Source organism: Festucalex cinctus, chromosome 21 (assembly GCF_051991245.1).
Source record: "Festucalex cinctus isolate MCC-2025b chromosome 21, RoL_Fcin_1.0, whole genome shotgun sequence".
NCBI lineage: Eukaryota > Metazoa > Chordata > Actinopteri > Syngnathiformes > Syngnathidae > Festucalex > Festucalex cinctus.
This window is the reverse complement of record NC_135431.1, coordinates 14,869,771-14,890,670: the sequence shown is the minus strand read 5'-3', so window position 1 is coordinate 14,890,670 and position 20,900 is coordinate 14,869,771. Positions and strand designations below refer to the sequence as shown.

At 38.4% G+C, this 20,900-nt stretch overlaps 1 protein-coding gene across 2 annotated transcripts in view; it reads left to right on the top strand.

Moving 5' to 3' along the window:
- Positions 1 to 20,900, top strand: part of rngtt (RNA guanylyltransferase and 5'-phosphatase) — a 97,126-nt gene that overhangs the window by 72,151 nt on the left and 4,075 nt on the right. For both annotated transcript variants that reach the window (XM_077510147.1, XM_077510146.1), the window contains 2 exons: positions 3,921 to 4,021; positions 11,184 to 11,250. In XM_077510147.1, coding sequence (XP_077366273.1) covers positions 3,921 to 4,021; positions 11,184 to 11,250 — 168 coding nt within the window. The remainder of the gene's footprint in view (positions 1 to 3,920; positions 4,022 to 11,183; positions 11,251 to 20,900) is intronic.

Sequence of the window (20,900 nt, the reverse complement as noted above, 5' to 3'; positions counted from 1 at the left end):
CCACTGTTGGTCGGAACATAGCGTTAATCTTCTCAGTGAAGGGAAAATTCTTGTTTTACATGAACTGACGTCGTTAAACATATCTAATGGTTTACTTATCACCGTAAACAGTTTGGACATTATTATGACAATAGTATAACATTCAAAAAATATTGATGTGCCTGCCACTGACTTAGGATGAACTAGAAAATATGTGGGTACATGAAGTATATGGTTGAAGTATAAAACATTTAAATGAGATAGAGAGAGAAAAATGGAGGCACTCTAAAGCCTTTTGCATCAGCGTCACAATCATCGGTCGAACTGCTGCAGCCTTTGCGTTTCTCTCAGAGAGCAGGCAAGCAATTTCCATGCAATCTGCCATTATTACATGGCAATGATTTTGATGGAAGTGCGGCTGAATTCAACACACACCGCCAAGGTTGCTTTTTCACTTCAATAAAAAAGCTTTTGTTTTGTAAAGTCCCTTAATATCAATACAGAAAATGCTAATATAAGTTGTACTGGGTGCACATTTACATTTGCAAAAGCATTTCATGGTCATGTGTTTAAGCGGGTGTCTGATTGGGTTTTAGCAGATTGTTGTTTTTGTGGCTCGGGTTTATTCAGCACAGGCTGTATTTTGCTGTAAAGCGTAGAAGGTTACAAAACCATTCATAAGTGGTTCTCAAGGAAAAAGACTTTTGTGACTTTTCTATGCATATACACAGTATTTATTCAGTCCCCTCCGAAAGTATTGGAACGGCAAGGTCGGTTCCTTTTGTATTTGTTGTATGCTGAAAACATTTGGGTTTCAGATCAAAAGATGAATGTGAGACAAAAGATTTTATTTCATGGTATTTACATTTAGATGTGTTGAACAACTCAGGACGGAGCACCTTTTGTTTGAAGCCCACCCACTATTCAAGTGAGCAAAAGTTTTGGTAGCATTACCCTTACTTGAGCAATTTATTCTCTGAATACTTAATTTTTAATCACTTAATTGCATCAGGTACCATTATATTTTGGTGGTAGTTTTGTGGTTGCCTTATGAATGTCGTTTTTCTTCCTCAAGACAGATAAAACTGCCTCAATGGTTGAAAATGTATTTTTCCCCCCAAGATTATACAGCTCATTTAAAGTAATAACCATATGCTCAACCATTTCCCACAAAATCTGTAACTGGCGGGCATACATTTGGCATTTGAGAAATTATGATTCCATAAATCAACAACCTGCAGCGAACATTTTTGATGTAAAGTGAAGGTGTTATGAGTGCGGGCTGTCCAACTTTTGTCCACGAGGGAGCTGTTGCTGTGGGGGCAGCGTTAATGTCCCTTTGAAACCAGCTTCAAACTCTACAAAGGATTTTGGGATACAGTTAGGGAGCATATATCTTTTGAAGAAACCGTGGTTAAGTACATCTTTTATTTTCCTCCAAAACGTGGGAGTGGAAAGCAATGTGTTTCAGTGATCTTTGATATCTTTTGATAATCGTCAATAGGGGTGTTAAAAAATCGATTCGGCAATATATCGCGATACTACAGCACACAATTCTTGAATCGATTCAATAGGCAACCGAATCGATTTTTTAACATCCATTTTTGATGAAAAAATATTCAACAAAACGTCTAACTTTCACAAGAATGTTATATTAATGGAACATTAAGCCTTAATATTTTATTTCAATGCTGTTCTAACATGAAAAAGGTTACAACCTGTTTGTTAAATACAATAGCTCACAGTTATAACACTGAAGTTTCAGATCAATCAATAATACATTTTCATACATATCTTACAGTGTACATGTACAAGTTTACTGAATGGTATTTTCTAAATTGAGTAAAAGAAATCGTAATAATCGACTTGTAAATTCATATCGGGATTAATCGGTATCGAATCGAATCGTGACCTATGAATCGTGATACGGATCGAATCGTCAGGTACTAGGCAATTCACACCCCTAATCGTCAACATGTGCATCAACCTCAAAATAATTGTCAACATGACCTACATTTTACACATATTTCATGTAGAAATGTTTATGCTATAAACATGTTTGCACTGTATTTACGTACAGTTAATAAATACATATAAATATGTATGTAGCCTCTGTACGTGTGTTTTCGATACGTGGCGTTCAGAACGATACAAGGACGGTATGATTTGAAAGTGGAATGATTCGATGAGGTTCGACGCAGCGGCATTGCAATATGTTTCGATAAGGTATGGATCAGTTTGAGACGGTATGATGCAGTGACTTTGTTGTCATTTTACATCCGTTTGAATGACGATATATCTTCAATAAAAGACATTCGATACATATCTCGATATATTTCAAAGTGGAGCAATTTGATTCAGTTCAGTTTGGTACACTCGCATCTTTTAAATTAAAACAAAACTAAAAATGTACCCCTAGTATACTGTATACACCATACTGTACATGCCGATACACGCGAGTATGTATGTGTTGGGTGAGTTGCATGATTTAGCTGCAGTTTTCACATTTGCCATCTTGTCTCTTGTGATTTATGCAATAATGACATCCAGTACGTAGGTGAAGCCGTATTTGGTCATGTGATGTAACAAGCGCAGGATCTCCAGAGGAATCCTGTCTGTTTTGCAGACATCTAACCTCAGCGTATACTTTTGTTACTGGGCAACCTGACAGTGACAGAATCTGGTCATCTGTTCCCGCCTCCACTCACAATGCCTTTACATTTCTCATATTCCACTGCGCGTCATATCCTCCTAAATGTCACGCACGCACAGCTAATCAAGGAGGCGGAGGCAGGCCTGCGAGATGGTGCGGAAGCACACTTAAAATGACTGAAAGGTTGTTCAACTTTTTCATTATGATGTGATCCAACTGTGCAATTTTCGAATAAGCCAATTTTTAGGTGGTGCACTTGGAACAAATTTTGCATAACTAGGGATGCACGATAATATCGGTGACCGATAATTATCTGCAAGTATCGACCAATTTGGTGTCAAACAGATAAACCAGATAATAGAGAAAGTTGTCAATAATTATTGGCAATTATCAACCTATTTGACTTCCTACAGATAAATCAGATAAGAGAGCAATCCTCCGATAATTATCGGCAATTATCGACCATTTTGATTTCATACAGATAAACCAGATAATAGAGCAGTCCGCCGATAATTATCGGCAATTATCAACCTATTTGAGGTCATACAGATAAACCAGATCATAACGAAATTTGCCGAAAGTTATTGGCAGTTATCGACCAATTTGATTTCATACAGATAAACCAGACAATAGAGAAATTCGCCGATAATTCTCGGAAATTATCGACCAATTTGATTGCTTTATCGGTATCGTTTGAAAATAGCATTATAGTGCATCCCTAGCTTTGTTTACCATTTCAAATCAAGTGTAAAAGACCAGACAGACCATTAAGTCAATTCTTCTACTTAGAAATTCTGCTCACAGATTGCTCAGCAAGTCCGCAGGCGTATGGACTTGACAAAGACACACAGTGGCATAATGTAATCCTGTTTCATTAAAACAGTTTGACTCTGCAGTGGATATAAAAAGTCCACACACCCCTGTGCAAATGATGGAAAGAAAGAGACCGTGATAAATCCTTTGAGAACTTTTGCCACCTTTAATGTGGTTTGTATGGACCCTGAACATCTCAATTGGAGAAAAAAATGAAAGCCTTTGGAAAATAAACAACTTTGATATGTTGGACATTGTGTATACTTTGTTCAGAAGTAATTGCTTATTTCTGAACAAAGCCACCCCACTTTTAAGAGGCTGTGCACACTTTATTTTTATTTTTACTTCCTCTCTTGAAAAGGTTTATCGAAAGTCACAGAAAGAATTATCTCTGGCATTTCAAAGGGATGTGCGGACCTTTTATATCCACCATATATTCATCCAAGCGTGTTTCTATATCGTCATGTGTTGGCAGAGATACAAGCCCGGGAGGTGTGACGACATCCTGAAATGGAAGCCCCCAAACCTCAATTCGGTGGACTTTCGCCTCAAGATCACAAAAGTCGGAGGAGAAGGGTATGTCAAAGGCGTATATATGATGTTGTCACTTTGTGCTTCACAATAAACAAAAAAAAAAAAAAAAAACGTTCTTACATCGATTAAAAAAATAATTGAACTGACAAATCTTTTTTCTATTTCTCACACTTTCTTTCCCATTGCCTTGGGGAGCAATTCCTCTTACGGAAACACTGTGATAGTGTGCAGCGTTCCTTCCTTTTGCCATATTCTCACAGAATATTTGCTTTTAGAGGCTTTAAGTGCAAAGAGCACGGCTTCCCTTCACGTTTTCTCTCATTTTGTGGTCATCATCCTCTGCAACATGAATTATTCAGATGCACCGGTGCTTATCTGTGCGTCCCCCGCCCACCCTTAAAAAGACTTTTCGGTGCTGTAAAAGGCAATCATTCCCTTGCAGGTAATTAGGGGATTTCCATGTTTCTTGTATGCATTAGTAGAAAGGCTGTAAATTGGAAATGGAAGGTGTAATGCCACTGGAATATACATATATACATATATATATATATATATATGTATATATATATATATATATATATATATATATATATATATATCTATATATATATATTTATTAGGGGTGTTAAAAAAATCGATTCGCCGATATATCGCGATACTACATCGCGCGATTCTCGAATCAATAAAAAAAAAAATCTTTTTTTTTTTTTTTAAGAGCTCAGAATTGTTCATTCGGTAGTCTTACCGATTCAACGTCTTATCATCATTGCCTTTTTTTTTTTTTTTTTTTTTTGTGTGTGTGTGTGAATCGATTTTTAAACTTCCATTTTTAATGGAAAAATATTCACCAAAACGTCTGACTTCGGGTTAGGATTCACACCTTGAGCATAGAAGAATGTTATATGAACGGAACATTAAGCCTTAATATTTTATTTTAATGCTGTTCAAACATGAAACAGATTACAACCTCTATAAGACTGAAATTTCAGATAAATAAATAATGCATTTTCATATAAATCTTACACTCTACAAGCTTACTGATTAGTATTTTCTAAATTTGAATGAAAAAAAATCGCAACAATCGACTTATAAATTCGTATCGGGATTAATCGGTATCGAATCGAATCGTGACCTGTGAATCGTGATACGAATCGAATCGTCAGGTACTAGGCAATTCACACCCCTAATATATATATATATATATATATATATATATATATATATATATTTATATATATATATATATATATATATAATGTTTTTCCAAAAATCTAGATTATTATGCAAATTAACACAGAACATGCTTGTTAGAGCTAGGGTTGCAAAATTCCAGGAATTTTCAAAGTTGGAAACTTCATGAGAATAAAGAAGAAATTTACAAAATGGAAGGTTGACGCTCAACAGGGAACTTTAAAGGGATACTTCACTTATTTAGCCCATTATAGCAATAAAAAGTTAATATTTTGTCTATAATTAATTTGATACTTTTATTATTTTTCACGTACAAATACCACCTTTAAAAACACATTTTGCAACTTGCTGTCGACTGAAAATGACATCACAAGGGCTCAGGTAACCAATCACAGCTCACCTGTTTTCTAGGTTTGGTCATGTGACATTCACAAGCTGAGCTGTGATTAGTTACCTGAGCCCTTGTGATGTCATTTTCAGTCGACAGCAAGTTGCAAAATGTGTTTTTAAAGGTAGTAATTGTACATGAAAAATAAAGAAAATATCAAATTTATTATAGGCAAAATATTCATGTTTGACTGCCAAAAATGGCTAAATAAGTAAAGTATCCCTTTAAATATAGTTTGGGAAAATATGCCAACAAGAACAACTGTTTATGACCATGAAATCTGTGTGTCCGGCAAACTACTTTGAAACCTTTTGCAACCTTGAGCAAACCCTGACGAAAAAATGGTTTTAAAAAAATTCCCAGAATTTTGCAGCCTTTGTAAGAACACAAGTGAATGAACCTGAGCTGGGTGAATATTTTCACGCTGTCTCCCACCACATGAGCGACTTCTGCATGGTGGGAATGTGGAAATGCGCTGTTTACAAATAATCTAGGACCCTTTTGTGTGCGGTGGAATAATTCCCCGAAAGTGTGGGATGAAAAAAAAATTATGTTACTGCAAAGAGGCTTCTCAAGCCAAAAATACTGTAAATGATTGATGACTATTCACATTTTAATCATCATTGCTGAGTATTTAAGTTTAAAAAAAATCCATTGCTTTTTGTTTGTGGCCATCAACGTCATTTAACTTTTCCATTACATGTTGGACATGTTGCACTTTTGGCTGTACATGGTAATTAACAAACATTGGCATCTTATTATGTTAAATAGTGCGCTGAAAGTCCAGCTGTGACTAGCCACACTCACACAAATGATAGCTCGCGGGGCTGTACATATTTTTCTTCTCTCCCGTGTAGCTGGTCAGTGTGCTCTGTGCTTGGCTGTGGCACAGCGTGTGAGGACTGTGCGCAAGTGCACTCAAACAGATCCGTCGCGACAGACTCGATGGTCACGCAGCCTCCTCCTGTGAGAGCCAGGTGACCTCGGTGACTGTCCCCGTTCTGAGCCCCGCCATCATTCATCGCCCACAGATTGGGAGCTTCACAGCCGCTCTTCCTGACATCAAAGTCAAATCTTGCGCGCTGTGTTGCCGCAGAACACAGAGCATGATTGTTGGTGCCGTTCTGAGAGAGATGCTCTCATCAGACCGCGCACTCCATCTTGGATATTCACGTCTCTTCTCTGTGAACCATCTGAGAGAGATGGGCAGACACACGAGGAGGTAACAGTGGCGTATTCATCAGCCCACACAATCAATCCTTGAGCACGTCTTGGCCTTGGAGGTTTTATCACCGTTTGTACGCAGGCACAAAGGCAGGCTGTTATTATTGTACGTCAGGAGGAATGGAGAGGTGGAAGTGAACAAAATGCAAAGCAGCAGCTAGGGGTGTTAAAAAAAAAATCGATTCGGCGATATATCGCGATACTACATCGCGCGATTCTCGAATCGATTCAATAATCGGCAGGATCGATTTTTTTTTTTTTTTTTTTTTTTAGGATTCACACCTTGAGCATGGAAGAATGTTATATGAACGGCACATTAAGCCTTAATATTTTTATTTTAATGCTGTTCAAATGTGAAACAGATTGCAAACTGTTTGTGTACAGTGGCTCACGGTTATAAGCCTCAAGTTTTAGATAAATATATTCATACAAATCTTACAGTGTACATGTACAAATTTACTGATAGTATTTTCTAAATTTGAATGGAAAAAAATCGCAACAATCGACTTATAAATTCGTATCGGGATTAATCGGTATCGAATCGTGACCATTCGTATCGGGATTAATCGGTATCGAATCGAATCGTGACCTGTGAATCGTGATACGAATCGGATCGTCAGGTACTAGGCAATTCACACCCCTAGCAGCAGCTATTCAAACTGGCATTCACCAGTCCCCAAGTATTGCATGGACCGCTTAAACGATGCTTAAATTCATCCAGCAGCGTTGTGTCTGCGGAGGCCATGACTAACGGTTACATCATCCTGCAATAGGTGTGCAGTGTTTTCAAGTTCCCAGAAATGGAAAATGGTTGCATTTGACTGGCCCATGAGAGGTTTCTTGTTACCATTTTCTTGATTGCGGGACTCGAGTGACATTACAGCTTCACGATCCAGAGTTCTGTAATGGTCCATCCAACATTCCTTACGCCTTGATTTAAGGATAGACCGATTATCAGCCGGGCTGATTATCAGTGCTGATATTTGCCAAAATCGGCATCTGCCTTTTTACGAAGCCGAAGTCCGATCAAGTTGGTATCTCACTGAGCGGTGAATGCTCGACTCGACTTGACTCGACTCGACTCCGACTCCGACTCCGACTCCGACTCCGACTCGACTCAGACTCAGACTCAAAGTGCTGTACATAAACATAAATATCAGTTTTGCAGTAAAGAATAAGGTAACAAAACAAGAACAATGCAAACATTTTTGAAGTGCGAATACAAGTTTTTTTTTAACAAGTAAATACATTTTACATCAGTGAATAAATAAGAAGTAGGCGAGGGAATAAAGAGATAAATAAATGCATAAATAAATAGACTAAACATCAAACTCATACACGCCACAAAACACCAGGAACAAGTCTCATGGTGCGCCATAAGTCAAAGAATACAGATGTGTTTTAAGACGTGTTTTAAAAGAGGATAAATGCTTGCGAAGGTAAGTGCAATTTAGGGCTTTCATTAGGATTTGTGAGATATTCACAGACAGTTTTGCAAATGTCTTTTGAAACCTTTTACCAACCCTGACGAAAACCCAAAATTAGCTTACATTCACATGCATTTGGTGCTCAGTGAGCTAAAGGGAACTTTTCATTTATGGTTTTATTTAAATCTCCACTTTAGAAAAAAAAATATGCTGACACTGGGAACTCCCTACAATTTTTATTTAAAAAAAATAAAACAAAAATATATATATAAATTAAGAAATTATGTTGAAATTTTGGAAAACTTTATTTACAGTATAAAACTTTAAGGAACTATTTACTTGCTTAGTTTTTAATTCAGCTTCACACATGCTTTTGACCCTGGAAGCTCCCTGTAATATTTGTTAGAATTTTCAAACAAAGCTGTCAATTATTTATGTGTTTAAAATTAAAAAGTAATTTTTAAAAATTTTGACGCTAATATTTTCTCTTTTACTGCAAATGAATATCTGCTTGAAATATCGGTTATCGGTCGCTTGACCACTAATAATCGGTATCTGCTTTGAAAAAAAAACATACCAGTCTGTCATTACCCTTGATATGCCGTAACTTTATCAAAGTTGAGTTTTCATTGGGTATTTTCATCATTTACTCGAGCTTGAGCCAGGCCTGTTTAAAGAGCTTTAAATTCCATAAACGGCTGCTGGCCTTGCCTTTTCTCTCATCTTCATCCGCAGGGTTTCTGAGAGCTGCTTAATTGCTAATAATGGTTGAATATGAATCTGATGTTTTTATCTTGAACAAAGTGCTTTAAATGATTCATTTCGACACAAATCTGTTTGATTAAATAACTCTCTTGTTAGATGGAGATGTTATCAAATAGACTGTATTACTGCAGTCATTTAAATGGTTTGAATGTTATAGAATTTTCATTTTGAAAGCATTTTATAGTCGGGCGATGTACTCAGAAAGGTTTGAAAATGTATCTTAAAACATTCTTGCTTCAATTTAACCTCTGAGAGAATGTCTGAACCTTGAATATTGAAGCTAACCAATGCAATACGAGCAAGTTTGTAAAATGGATCTTTGAAAGAAAGGCTTGAAAATAAACCTTGGACGAGCTTCCAGAGCTTCCATTTAACCTTGCGAATAATTAGAATGCAGGTTTTACATATATACCAAAAAAAATATGCCGAACTGGCGGAGAAAATATGGACAAGTGGTAAGTACAGACATTCAACTAGGGGAAATGTGATTGTGAATTGTTTGTCTATATACGCCCTGGATTTCAGTTGACGTCAATTATACGTGGGTTTTTGCTATTCGTGAGCCGGGCCAGTGCCTATGCCCCACAAATGAAGTTTTTTAAATTGTTGATCGTTTTTTTCCAAACTCGTTGATCGGTTATCGCCTGAAAAATCCTGATCATTTAAAACCTACTTAACATGCATATTATTTTTTCCACTACAGGTCAGAATACACATTGTAGCAATTGCTCTTATTTTGTTATTTTATTAGCATAATCTGGTGGGCTGCAAAGCAATGCATAAGAAAAAGCATTACTGTTCCCTTGAGATAAGGGGAGCACATTTGTCATAGAATGTATTTTTCTTCAAGCTTTAAGTTGCTTTTTTTCTCCTTTCCTTTTTCTGATCATTTCTTTAGGCCCATAAAGTTGTTCTTCTTTTGGCATTTAGACCAGCCAACAACTTTACATTCGATTCCAATCTGTTTTTTAACTCCTTCACTGCCAGTCATTATAGAAATTTTTTACATTTCCAATACTCACGTGATATTCCATTCAATAATTATATATAAACCGAATCTACCAAATAACAGAATAGACTCCCTACTTTTTGTCCCGTCCCGTTCTTTTATAATTGACAGCAGAAAAATGTAGGTTTGCCAAAATACAGCCATTTCTCCCATGGACTCTGAAACTGTGTTTATTTCCTATAAAATGGGGCTATGATGTCATCTACCGGTGGTTGGGCATCAGTAAAGTTGTTTCCAAGTTTGATATTTACAGTGGAGCATGCTCAGATTCGCCCCCATTTAGCACCGCTCTAAAAAATACAATTGACAAGTATACTTGTCAAAGGCAGTGAATGAGTTAAAGGTTGCAATGTGCAAAGTATTATTATTTACGTCACCCTAATTCTGTGGCAAAGTCATGCTGTTGTGTTAGTGGAGGTGCAATAAAAATGTCCATTCTTTGTTTTGTTGTTGTTGTTGTTTTTTTCTTTTTGTGACAGATTTGTTAGTCAGTCATATTGCAATGACGAGAAAGGACAGATACACGAGTCCATTACTGCAGCAGGGCTATTTGGCTCTTTTAATGTCCTTCCTCCTTCTCCATGTTTGCTATTATTACACAGAAGGGGGGTGGAATGACAGTCTCCTATTTCCTCTCAATCTCTGAATGAGATTCACTAGCGCCGCGCTGTAATTTGAGCTATCAGTTAGTAACAATAGCCCCCTTTGTTTCCGCTCCGCAGATAGTTAACTAAAATAAAACCGCAGCCTGCTCTTGAATCTTCGATCCTAATGAGTGTCTGCAAATAACAACAGGCTCATGAGGGGGGAGCATGGGAGGGTGCTGAGGACTGGAGCAGTGTGTGATTAAGACATCTGTTGGGCCTCATCTCGGGGATGAGACACAAATACTGCGCAGACACAAAACAAATCTCACAGTCTCACTTTGTACATAATTTGTGGAATCTTATTTTCTATTCTGTACATTTACCTCCGATTTATCACAGCCTCAGCCTTGGATTGTGGACATAATGTCGTTTTCTCCGCACCTCAAGCTGCGCACAGAGACAGAAGGGCTCACGGGGGTGCAATATCACATTCCTGCCATTCTGTTACCCGCCGCAAAATGGAAGCAGCGTGATGATGTCTTCGCACCACTCGAGACACTCTTGAGCTGCATCCTTCGCGCAGTGGTAACTGTAGCCCGTTTTGTCTTTGCAGGCTGCTGCCTCAGACTGTCGGCTTGCTTTACGTCGGCAACTACGACATGCCATTTGCAAAGATGAAGGTGAGAGAATGGTTTGCTTTTAATGAATTCCACAACTTGTGAGCCTGTTTAATGTGTAACTGCTGAAAAATAGAGGCAGCATGCAAAAAAAAAAAAAAAAAGCCAGGCAACAGTTGTTGTAGCTTGAAAATTTCGCAAGTCCAGGTACCACTGGATCCGCAACTCAAAGAGGTTGATCAGGCTGTGCATGTTCAGGCATGCCTTTGCATGACATATAATCTAGTCCTCAATGTGTCCATGATTTTGATTCCCAGTTATCATTTTTGCATTATTTTGTTTACACAGAATTACACTTAGAGTATTCATTGATGATGACCATGTGATAGGGATGGGTGAGTACCAATACCAGGTATAGGTATCAGGCTGATACCCACGCTTATTTCAAGGTCTTGTGGCCATTTTACAATCAGGAAGTAAAAATGCGAAATGAGAGGAATATAAAATTGCCATTAATTTTATTCAATTTTAAAGGCGCAGTCTGCCGGATTCACTCAGGAAAATGCACTTTTTAAATACAGGATGTACACACTTTAACTTTCTCTCAATCTACACATCTGTGTTTATGTTAATCTTTGGTGGTGATTTCGTCCTAAACCCCCACCCCCCCAGCCTGTATTTTGCCATTTTGTGTTTGTTTTGTAAACAGCGGGACGTTTCAGTGGAAAAAGACAGTGTTTACAACCCTCCAGCCAATCGCAGAGCGGGGGGTGGCGTGTCGCAAACGGGGCCGGGCGAACGTGTCAGCTGCATGACGTCACTCCCGCGGCAATTTGAAAGCGCGCTTGGATTTATTTATTTTTTCTTCACTCACTCATTCACACACGTGAGTGAGTGAGTGAGTGAGTGAATGGAAGAAAAAAAAAATCCGTGCGTGCTTTCAAATTGCCGCGGGAGTGACGTCACACAGCCAACACGTTCGCCCGGCCCCGTTTGCGACACGCCACCCCCCGCTCTGCGATTGGCTGGAGGGGTGTAAACACTGTCTTTCCACAGAAACGTCCCGCTGTTTACAAAACAAACACAAAATGGCAAAATACAGGCTGGGGAGGTTTAGGACGAAATCACCACAAAAGATTAACATAAACACAGATGTGTAGACTGAGAGAAAGTTAAAGTGTGTACATCCTGTATTTAAAAAGTGCATTTTCCTGAGTGAATCCGGCAGACAGCCCCTTTAAAGTGGAAGTCAATCTTGAAAATTTCTTGACAAGAATGTTATATGTAACCTCACCAGTCTAAACATTACATTCTGTATTACATTTTTGAAATATGAGTTATGAAGCAAAATCCAGCCGTTTTTATCCATCTCAGGGAACGGCCATTTTGCCACTTGCTGTCGACTGAAGATGTCATCATTTTTGCTCAGGTCTCTGGTAGCAACCAGTCACAGCTCAGCTTCAGAAAACAGGTGAGTTGTGATTGGTCATTGTCTGAGTTCTGAGCAACAATGATGCATCTTCAGTCGAAGTGGCAAAATGGCCGTGGATGGATTTTAACTCATATTCCACAAACGCAATATTAACCAGAATTCCGTATTTATTTAAAAAAGGAATTAAAAAAAAAAAAAAAAACTTAGGTTGACTTCCCCCTTATGGAAGATACAATTTTATGATATGTAGGTCATAGATTTCATACACCTAAGCAGAGTCAATTTACCATAGTTGCCATTTCATCATAACTGATTGATAATCCTCGCGTTGCGAGGCAAGTTCCAATTTCTTTCATATCACTTGTGAAAGCGGTAACTTGGGTATTGTTTCACATTAGCAGCAGAACGAAGCAGACATTTAATTGCGCTTTATATGACACCTGCCGTACTCGTTTTCAATTAACTTGTTTGTTTTTGTTGTATTTTAATACACCATTTGTTTTTATTATAATAGGATCCCATTTTGTTTAGCTCAACATGACCACTAATGAATTCCCGCCTGTACGATTTCCTTATTAAAGCAGTCATTTGCTATTATTTTTTTTCAGAAATATGCTTGTCATCAAATTCCTGTCAGAAGCCTGGTGGGATACTTTATTTCCCTAAAGTCATAAATGACATTGGTGGCATTTCTTTATGATGAATTTTAATCTTAACATGATAACATGCTCTGAATTCAAATGGATACCTTTACACTATTAATTAAATTTTGCTTTTTGATGTCATCTTCTGAAGACTGAGCTATATAATTTGAAATGTAATGTAATTTTAGATTACTACTGTATGTGTTTAATTGCATCTTATTAGCTTATTCATTGTGTAAATTGGCTATCATCCTAAATGTCACCTTCCCGGTTTTTACCCTACTTTACTCTTCATATAACGGGTTTTTTTCTGATGGAAAACTTCACATGTGAACACTCATGCAAACGAAGCGCATTTATTAGACGTGCTTTCAGTTGGATACAATGTTGGCATTGTCTCAAGTACATTTTGGGTTCATTCTGCGGCATCTGTCCTTTGACCTACAGCGAGAATCACACATTTATTTCTTCCACATTTGAACTAGCATTAACCTCTTGTTAGGGTGGAATTACAGCCAGTCTTAGAATTAAATTCCGTCATCTTGAATAAAACCCCATTTGGTAACTATGTATCTGTCATCGAGTGATTACCCCACTCTTCTGCTCCTGTCATTATATGCCTGATTTCCACAAATCAGCCCTTGGCAGTCTGTGTTACCCAGAAAAGGGGGGGGGGAAAAAGCCACCTTAGTTTTTTGTTGATTTTCGTGCTTTTGTTGTTCGAGGATGTTTTCAAGTAAATTGTCGCATGAATTATGGCAATAAAGTAGCATGCCAGCAAAGGACATTGAAGCATCTGATTCCTTTTGACTATCTTATTTTCTAAAATAGGCTCATTTTTTCAGGCCTCAGTTTATAAGCACGACTTTTCACACATGGACATTCAAACAGTATAAAGAGGATCTTACATTATGTAGACAGTGATTAGCTTCCCAGTCGCCTTCTGTGCTCACACCCCAGTGTTAGTGACGTCCATCCATATTCATAAAGCAATGTGCCCTCAGTTTCTTCCCACCCAGGCTGCTGCTGCTGAAAATATCCTATTGTATTGATTTTTTGTTCTCATTTATTATACTGATTATGGTCCCTTAACAGAAAATTACATTTTAAACAGACCACAGATAAGTCTCGAGTTAATGTATATGAAACATCTATTCCAGTATTCATAATCACATTAAATAATGTAATAAATGCTTTATCTCACAGAGACACCTGGACCGGTCTACATTTCAGTAAACGCCCCCGACCACAAAAGGAGCAAATATAGTGTATGATGATCCTTTTAGAACTGACTTACTGCCATTTCAGTCTTACTTTTGACACATATTGCCGCTGTCCTTATGCTAATAAGCCTCTGGAAGTGTGTGTAAATAATTAGTCTTGCTAATTATTTATACTCCTTTCCGCTACTTCACTTCTGCACCATTTCCTCATACACAGCCACTACAAGTCTTGAGATGAAATGGAGTCATTTTCTACAGCCCATTGACTGCCCATTTTCGCTGAATTTCATTGATATGTGACCGATGCGTGTAGCTCATTAATCATTGATAACTTGAGAGTTGGCTGACAGACCTTGTCACCACAAATGAGGATAAGAGCATCTCATTGTTGAACTGGTTCCTTCTGGTGAAGCAACGAGTCTGACAATGTGGCTGCCGAAAATACCAATTATTCTAATTTATTAATGCCTCGTTTAGGCCGACTTCCTCATTATTAAGCAATTGAGTAAATGTGTAATAAGTACATTTATAATGAGAACAGATTTCATATGTCAGTTTTGGGCAAAAACACCCAAATACACTAATTTTAGAGGCAGGCATGGAGTGAATGTATCCAAGTGAACAGCATATTTCAAAACTCCGGAAATGTTCACCTCAATAAGCAAATATTGCACATTTGCAGCACGAAGCACACTAATTTTGTAACCACAAATGTAGACTAGCATCCCTAATATGTAGATCTGATGATTTCATGAAGCAATTGCAGACTTCGTGTTAGCGTCTATGGCACATCCAAGTCCATCCAAACTTGATAACGCGTTTATAGCATCGCTTCTTGGATTGAGTTATCTGAAAAGGCATCTTTTGAAATAGAGGAATGGAAATGAAGCTGCACTAAAATAGCTCTTAGTAGGAGCAGACCTCAGTCAAGATTGAGTTAAAATAATAATTTGATATATCCGCACTTTACAATGAGCATCACCCAAAAAAAATTAGGTACATACAGACCAATTTTTGTACAAATTGTTTGTAATTTTGGCATAATCCAGATTTAAAAAAACAACATCTGCAGTCAGAATAATACACCATGAATTTTTGCTTGTCAGAAGTAAACAGTTGATAAATTATTCATCCCAGACTTCTTGAGACTTAACGTTGCACTGTGGACACCCACTACCCAATTAAGGGGCAAAGAAGGCACCAAAAATGGTTCTATGAGCCTGACACCCCAAAAGTATTGTAAATCAAGCCCAGTCGTGTTATTTATCAAGCAATGAATATTTGTTTCCCCAAATGAAAGTTCTAAATGAACCCTGCATGTCTCATTATGAAGCAATAGACCCACATAATTCCTCCGTCAATAATTGTCATAAACATTGATCATGACAATTAAATGGAATGCGAACAATAACAAGTCAAACACGTTTTGCGCCAATACTTGTTGTAATCCTCGCTTTGATTTTCCATGTGTAGTGACAGTTGGTAAAAAATAAATCCTGGTGCTAAACTCCCCTCTGAAATATGATCCCTCTTTTGATTTTCTAGTAGCGCAACATAATGCCAGCCCAACATCGTTAATTAGACCTTGTTAATCCGTTTGCTGTTGCTTCTTTTTGCAATTAAGACAGTGAACAGTAAGACATAAGTGGCTGTGCCAGTGGTGCATAAACTCATCTCAACCACTTAATCCCATCTCCCCATTTAAGAGTTTGAGATCATTGTTCCTTCATACTAAAGCCGTTATGCTTTTATCAGCATTGCTGACAGGATATGTGGCTAATAATTCACGCAGGACTCTGTGCTCTTTTAACGCTGAGAGTGAGTGACACTCCAATGAGTTCATCCACATTGAGCGGCAGACAGATCAAGACAGGCTTGCAACGTGACTGGCAGGTGTTATTCCATGTGGCTGTCAGGGTCTTGCACAGAAGGTGAACAAGCATGTTATTTACTCAGAATTATTTTATTTTTTTTTTACCTATGATGCTGGATAGGTATAGACTGGATGTTGAGGATTGTGCTGCAAAGTCTTGGATAAAATATTTTATTATACATCTCATTGTGCATTTAGAACAGATATAACTTGCGCTTAATCGTGAGTTAAAGGTCCCCTCATATGAAAATGTTCACTTTTGGTGTGTTTTTGATCATAAATATACCTTACCATAGCCTGACTAAGTCCCCAAAGCTGTGAGATAAACGACCCATGTTTCCCTTTCCTATGGCCGTTTGTATCGCATTAGCTCAAACAGCACTCTCAAATGGGCTGTTTCAGCAGGTCGGTTTTACACGTCACTAGCCCCACCTTTTTCGGTTTTACATGTCACTAGCTCAGCGCGAACTCCACCCTCACAATTTTCAACCCCTCGCCCCCGCCGGAGATTTCCAACCCACGAACAAACAGCAGCAGCAGCAGGGCAGTATGGCAGCAAAACAACCCCATAGGAACTGCTCTGAACCAGATTATACAGAGGATAACAAAAACATTTTTCTTCTGCCACAGAAAGGCTTGTGGTTGGACTTTATTTATGCATTAAATATGGCCAAGCAACTCCCAAAACGTGTTAGTTAGTTCCTGCGAGTGTGGTGGCCGATTTCGTGGCCCTGTATCTCTGGTCCGGAGGGTCGTGGAGGGCCACTGACGCCGTTGGAAAGCCAAGGTCGAGCCGGTTCAGTGGATGTGTTCATTTTCCCCGTAGGACTTATGGTTCGACCGGTACGGGGGTGTCAATCCCAGTAGATGTACCCGAAAAATGTGCATCGTGAGGAGGGTTAGCAGCCCTGACAGTTTGGGACAGGAATTTGGGACAATACAAACGTGGATTAGCAGAACATCTTTCACTTACCCCGGGATCGGTACCAACTATTGAAACTAAAGCATGCGCCAATATTCCTTCAGATGCAGACGTGAAGACTCCGTTTGTAAACAGGAGCACACGGAAAAGATAAGACTTGGCCACGCCCAACTCATTTTGTAGTCAAAAACACACGGAAGTCTGGCAAGTCTTGGCCACGCCCACCAAAATCCACTCGTTTGATGCTAGGCTAACAGTAGACCTTCCTAATGGAGACTGCAATTCTACAACAAGGTACAATTTCGTGAACATTTCTTTTGATACAGTATTAGGGCGTTCAGAGGATGGTTGGTGTAATTGCTGTAAAGTTCATTTCAGGGGATCTTTAACTAGTGAAGTCATGCGATTAACTACATTTAAAAATTTGAATCGCCTGACACCCCTAATATTCATATATAATCAAAAATAAAGTATTTCATGTCACAATGTTTCAAGTCAAGGCCCAAGTCAGGTCACACTGACTCCAATCCCCACCTACGCTGAATGTACAGTGTGAAGCACAAAGCTTTTGTAGTCTGCACTAATGCAACAGTAGATCAAAAACAATTCGCCTGCCAAGCTCTCCGATAGCTATTAGCACACATGCGCTGCCATAACAGACAGATTTGGACAGATTAAGCACCAGGTGTTGTCGAAAAAGTGGCAGCCAACATGCCGACCTACACCAGCGGGAAGAGATTCAGCCTGCCTGTACTGCCCTTCATTTGTCTGCCAGAACGCTGTGCAGAGCACTGGGAAAGTGTCGTCGCCCCACAGGACCTGACTTCTGTTTGAGATTGCTTCATTCTGGGTTGTCTTTCCTTGCCGCACTTTCCAAGTACTTGCTCATGTGGGGTTTAGTTTGTTTAGATCAGGGGTGTCCAAACTTTTTCATTTGAGGGCCACATACAGAAAATCAGAAGGACACAAGGGCCACATAATGTTCTGAAGAGAAATTGTGATTAGTCCTAAAAATTGTACAAATAATTTATTTGTGCTTTTGCATATTTAGAAAAATACTACAGTACATAAACCATTTTATTTGTAATATGGCAGTAGGGTTATTATAGTTTTGGAAATTTTCATTTTAGTTAGTTTTTTTTTCATTTTCAGGGTGGTTGTGTTAGTTTTTATTTGTTTAGTTCTTAAAAAAATGCTTAGTTTTAATTTAGTTAATTTCAGTATTAGTATTATTATTATTATTTTTTAATGTGTATTACATGTGCGCAATATTTAAAAAAAAACAAAAAAAACACCATGAGCGCAATGTCATCTGAAGGTGCTTTTCTATTGGCTGCTGCTAGATGACGTCAATTCTGTGTGACATACTTTCAAACGTCATTATTCCGGTTTATATCAAAATAAATCGACTTAAAATCACCCCCAAAGGCTCATGAACTAAATTAATTACCAAAGACTAAAATGAAGGACATGTTTGCTATAATTATAGTTAGTTTTAGTTTTGTAAACATAAAATGTAGGTTCAGTTAGTTTTTGTTTTTTAAAACGCATTTTCGTTTTTATTTTATTTCAGTAACAAGATTGTTTTTTTTTATTTTAGTTTTATCCATCCATTTTCTTGACCGCTTATTCCTCACAAGGGTCGCGGGGGCTGCTGGCGCCTATCTCAGCTGGCTCTGGGCAGTAGGCGGGGGACACCCTGGACTGGTTGCCAACCAATCGCAGGGCACACAGAGACGAACAACCATCCACACTCACACGCACACCTAGGGACAATTCGGAGCGCCCAATTAACCTGCCATGCATGTCTTTGGAATGTGGGAGGAGACCGGAGTACCCGGAGAAGACCCACGCGGGCACGGGGAGAACATGCAAACTCCACCCAGGAAGGTCCGAGCCTGGACTCGAACCGGAGACCTCAGAACTGGGAAGCGGACGTGCTAACCACTCGCCTACCGTGCCGCCTAATTTTAGTTTTAGTTTTCTCATTAGTTTTAGTTAACTAAAATAACCTTTAATGGCACCAGTTTTTCGATACCCTCCCTTCTTACTTTGACCATCTCCAAACATTTTTGTTTTATTTATTTTATTTGAACTGAGTCAAATGCCATTTTTAGCATATTTCGTGGGCCATTGAAAAATGGACGGCGGGCCGCAAATGCACCCCCGGGCCGTAGTTTGGACACCATTGGTTTAGATATACAGTGTATGAGGAGTTTGTTTTTTGATCTGCTCATTTTGTAAAGTGCCTCGATATATCTTCTGTTGTGAATTAACATTTTTTACTCTGTAAAAGATTGAATATAATATGACCACAGAGACATGTTTAAGTCAGGTGTGTCTTTAAACTCATAAACACTCAGTTTGCCTATTTAAAAGGGTAGCAAAGAGTCAGTGTGCTTTGTGGGGACATGGTGTGTACCACACTGAATATAGATGACAGGAAGCAAAAGATTGCGTTGTCTCAGGAGATTAGATAGAAAATTATAGACAAGCATCTCCGAAAAGCTTGATGTTCCTCTGACAACGGTGGCACATATTCGGAAGTTTAAGGACTGTAGCCAGCCTCCTGGATTTCAGTGACTATTGTGGCTTTTTCTGTCATGAACATAATTTTGTCCTCGCATAAAATACTCAAGACAACATAACACAAGCTATAGCTCACTACTATTAATGCTTGTTAATTTGTATGTCTGAACTTCACTTGATGGAACTTGGCTCTTGTTCTCCATCTTCCTCCCTCGCACTCATTTGTGCTTCCTGTGTGATATTTGTGGCGCCCCCGCTGTCAGCCCAGATGCCCCACACTCCAGGAAGGATGAAGCCCTCATGTAGAATTCTAGGATCTTGCCAAACGCCATTGTTTTCTTGGCTGTTGTTCCACGCTTGACCTTTGTTGAATGTCACTGTTCACTGTCAACTTGGACAACATGCTGTTCCGTGGTCTTTGTTGGTGTTGAATTCCTTTTGTGCACCTACACAGTATTTCAAATAGGTGATTGTACGCATTTAGTGTTAGTCTGCCATCAAAAAATATTTCCGATATATCAAATATGACGAAACAAGTCAGTCGCCCAGATCACAACTCTGAGCGGCACATCATAGAGAACTCATCTGTTGTTTGTTTGTTGTATTATCCCACTGCATTAAATGGCGCCGCAACTGAGAAGTCTGTTTCGTTTGATTAAGCCTTAAAGATTGTCTTGTAAAAACTGAGCAAAATCTCAACATGGCAAGGAAGACAGCCTCTCTATTGCAGTAGCTTCATTTGTTGTTGGATTGTTTCAGCAGATTGAAAAAGGTATCATAAACTGACATCTTTCAATATTTCAGGGTCAGTTTTACCCAGGCTATGTGTAATGTTCTAATAGCGCTGTGATAATGAAATATTGCTCATGTTTAGCATTTTTCAAATGCAAATATAACAAAAATGAAACATTTTAATTGTCTGTTAAATGTCTCAAAAGCATTCCGATAAAATTTTTAATTGAAAATGCCAAAGTGAACAATTTTAAAGAATTAAAGTTGATGAGATTTATTTATTTTTTTCATTCTTACAATGGGTCAATTTGACCCGGAATCTTTAACATTCCAAAAACAACACAATAAACATTGTAAC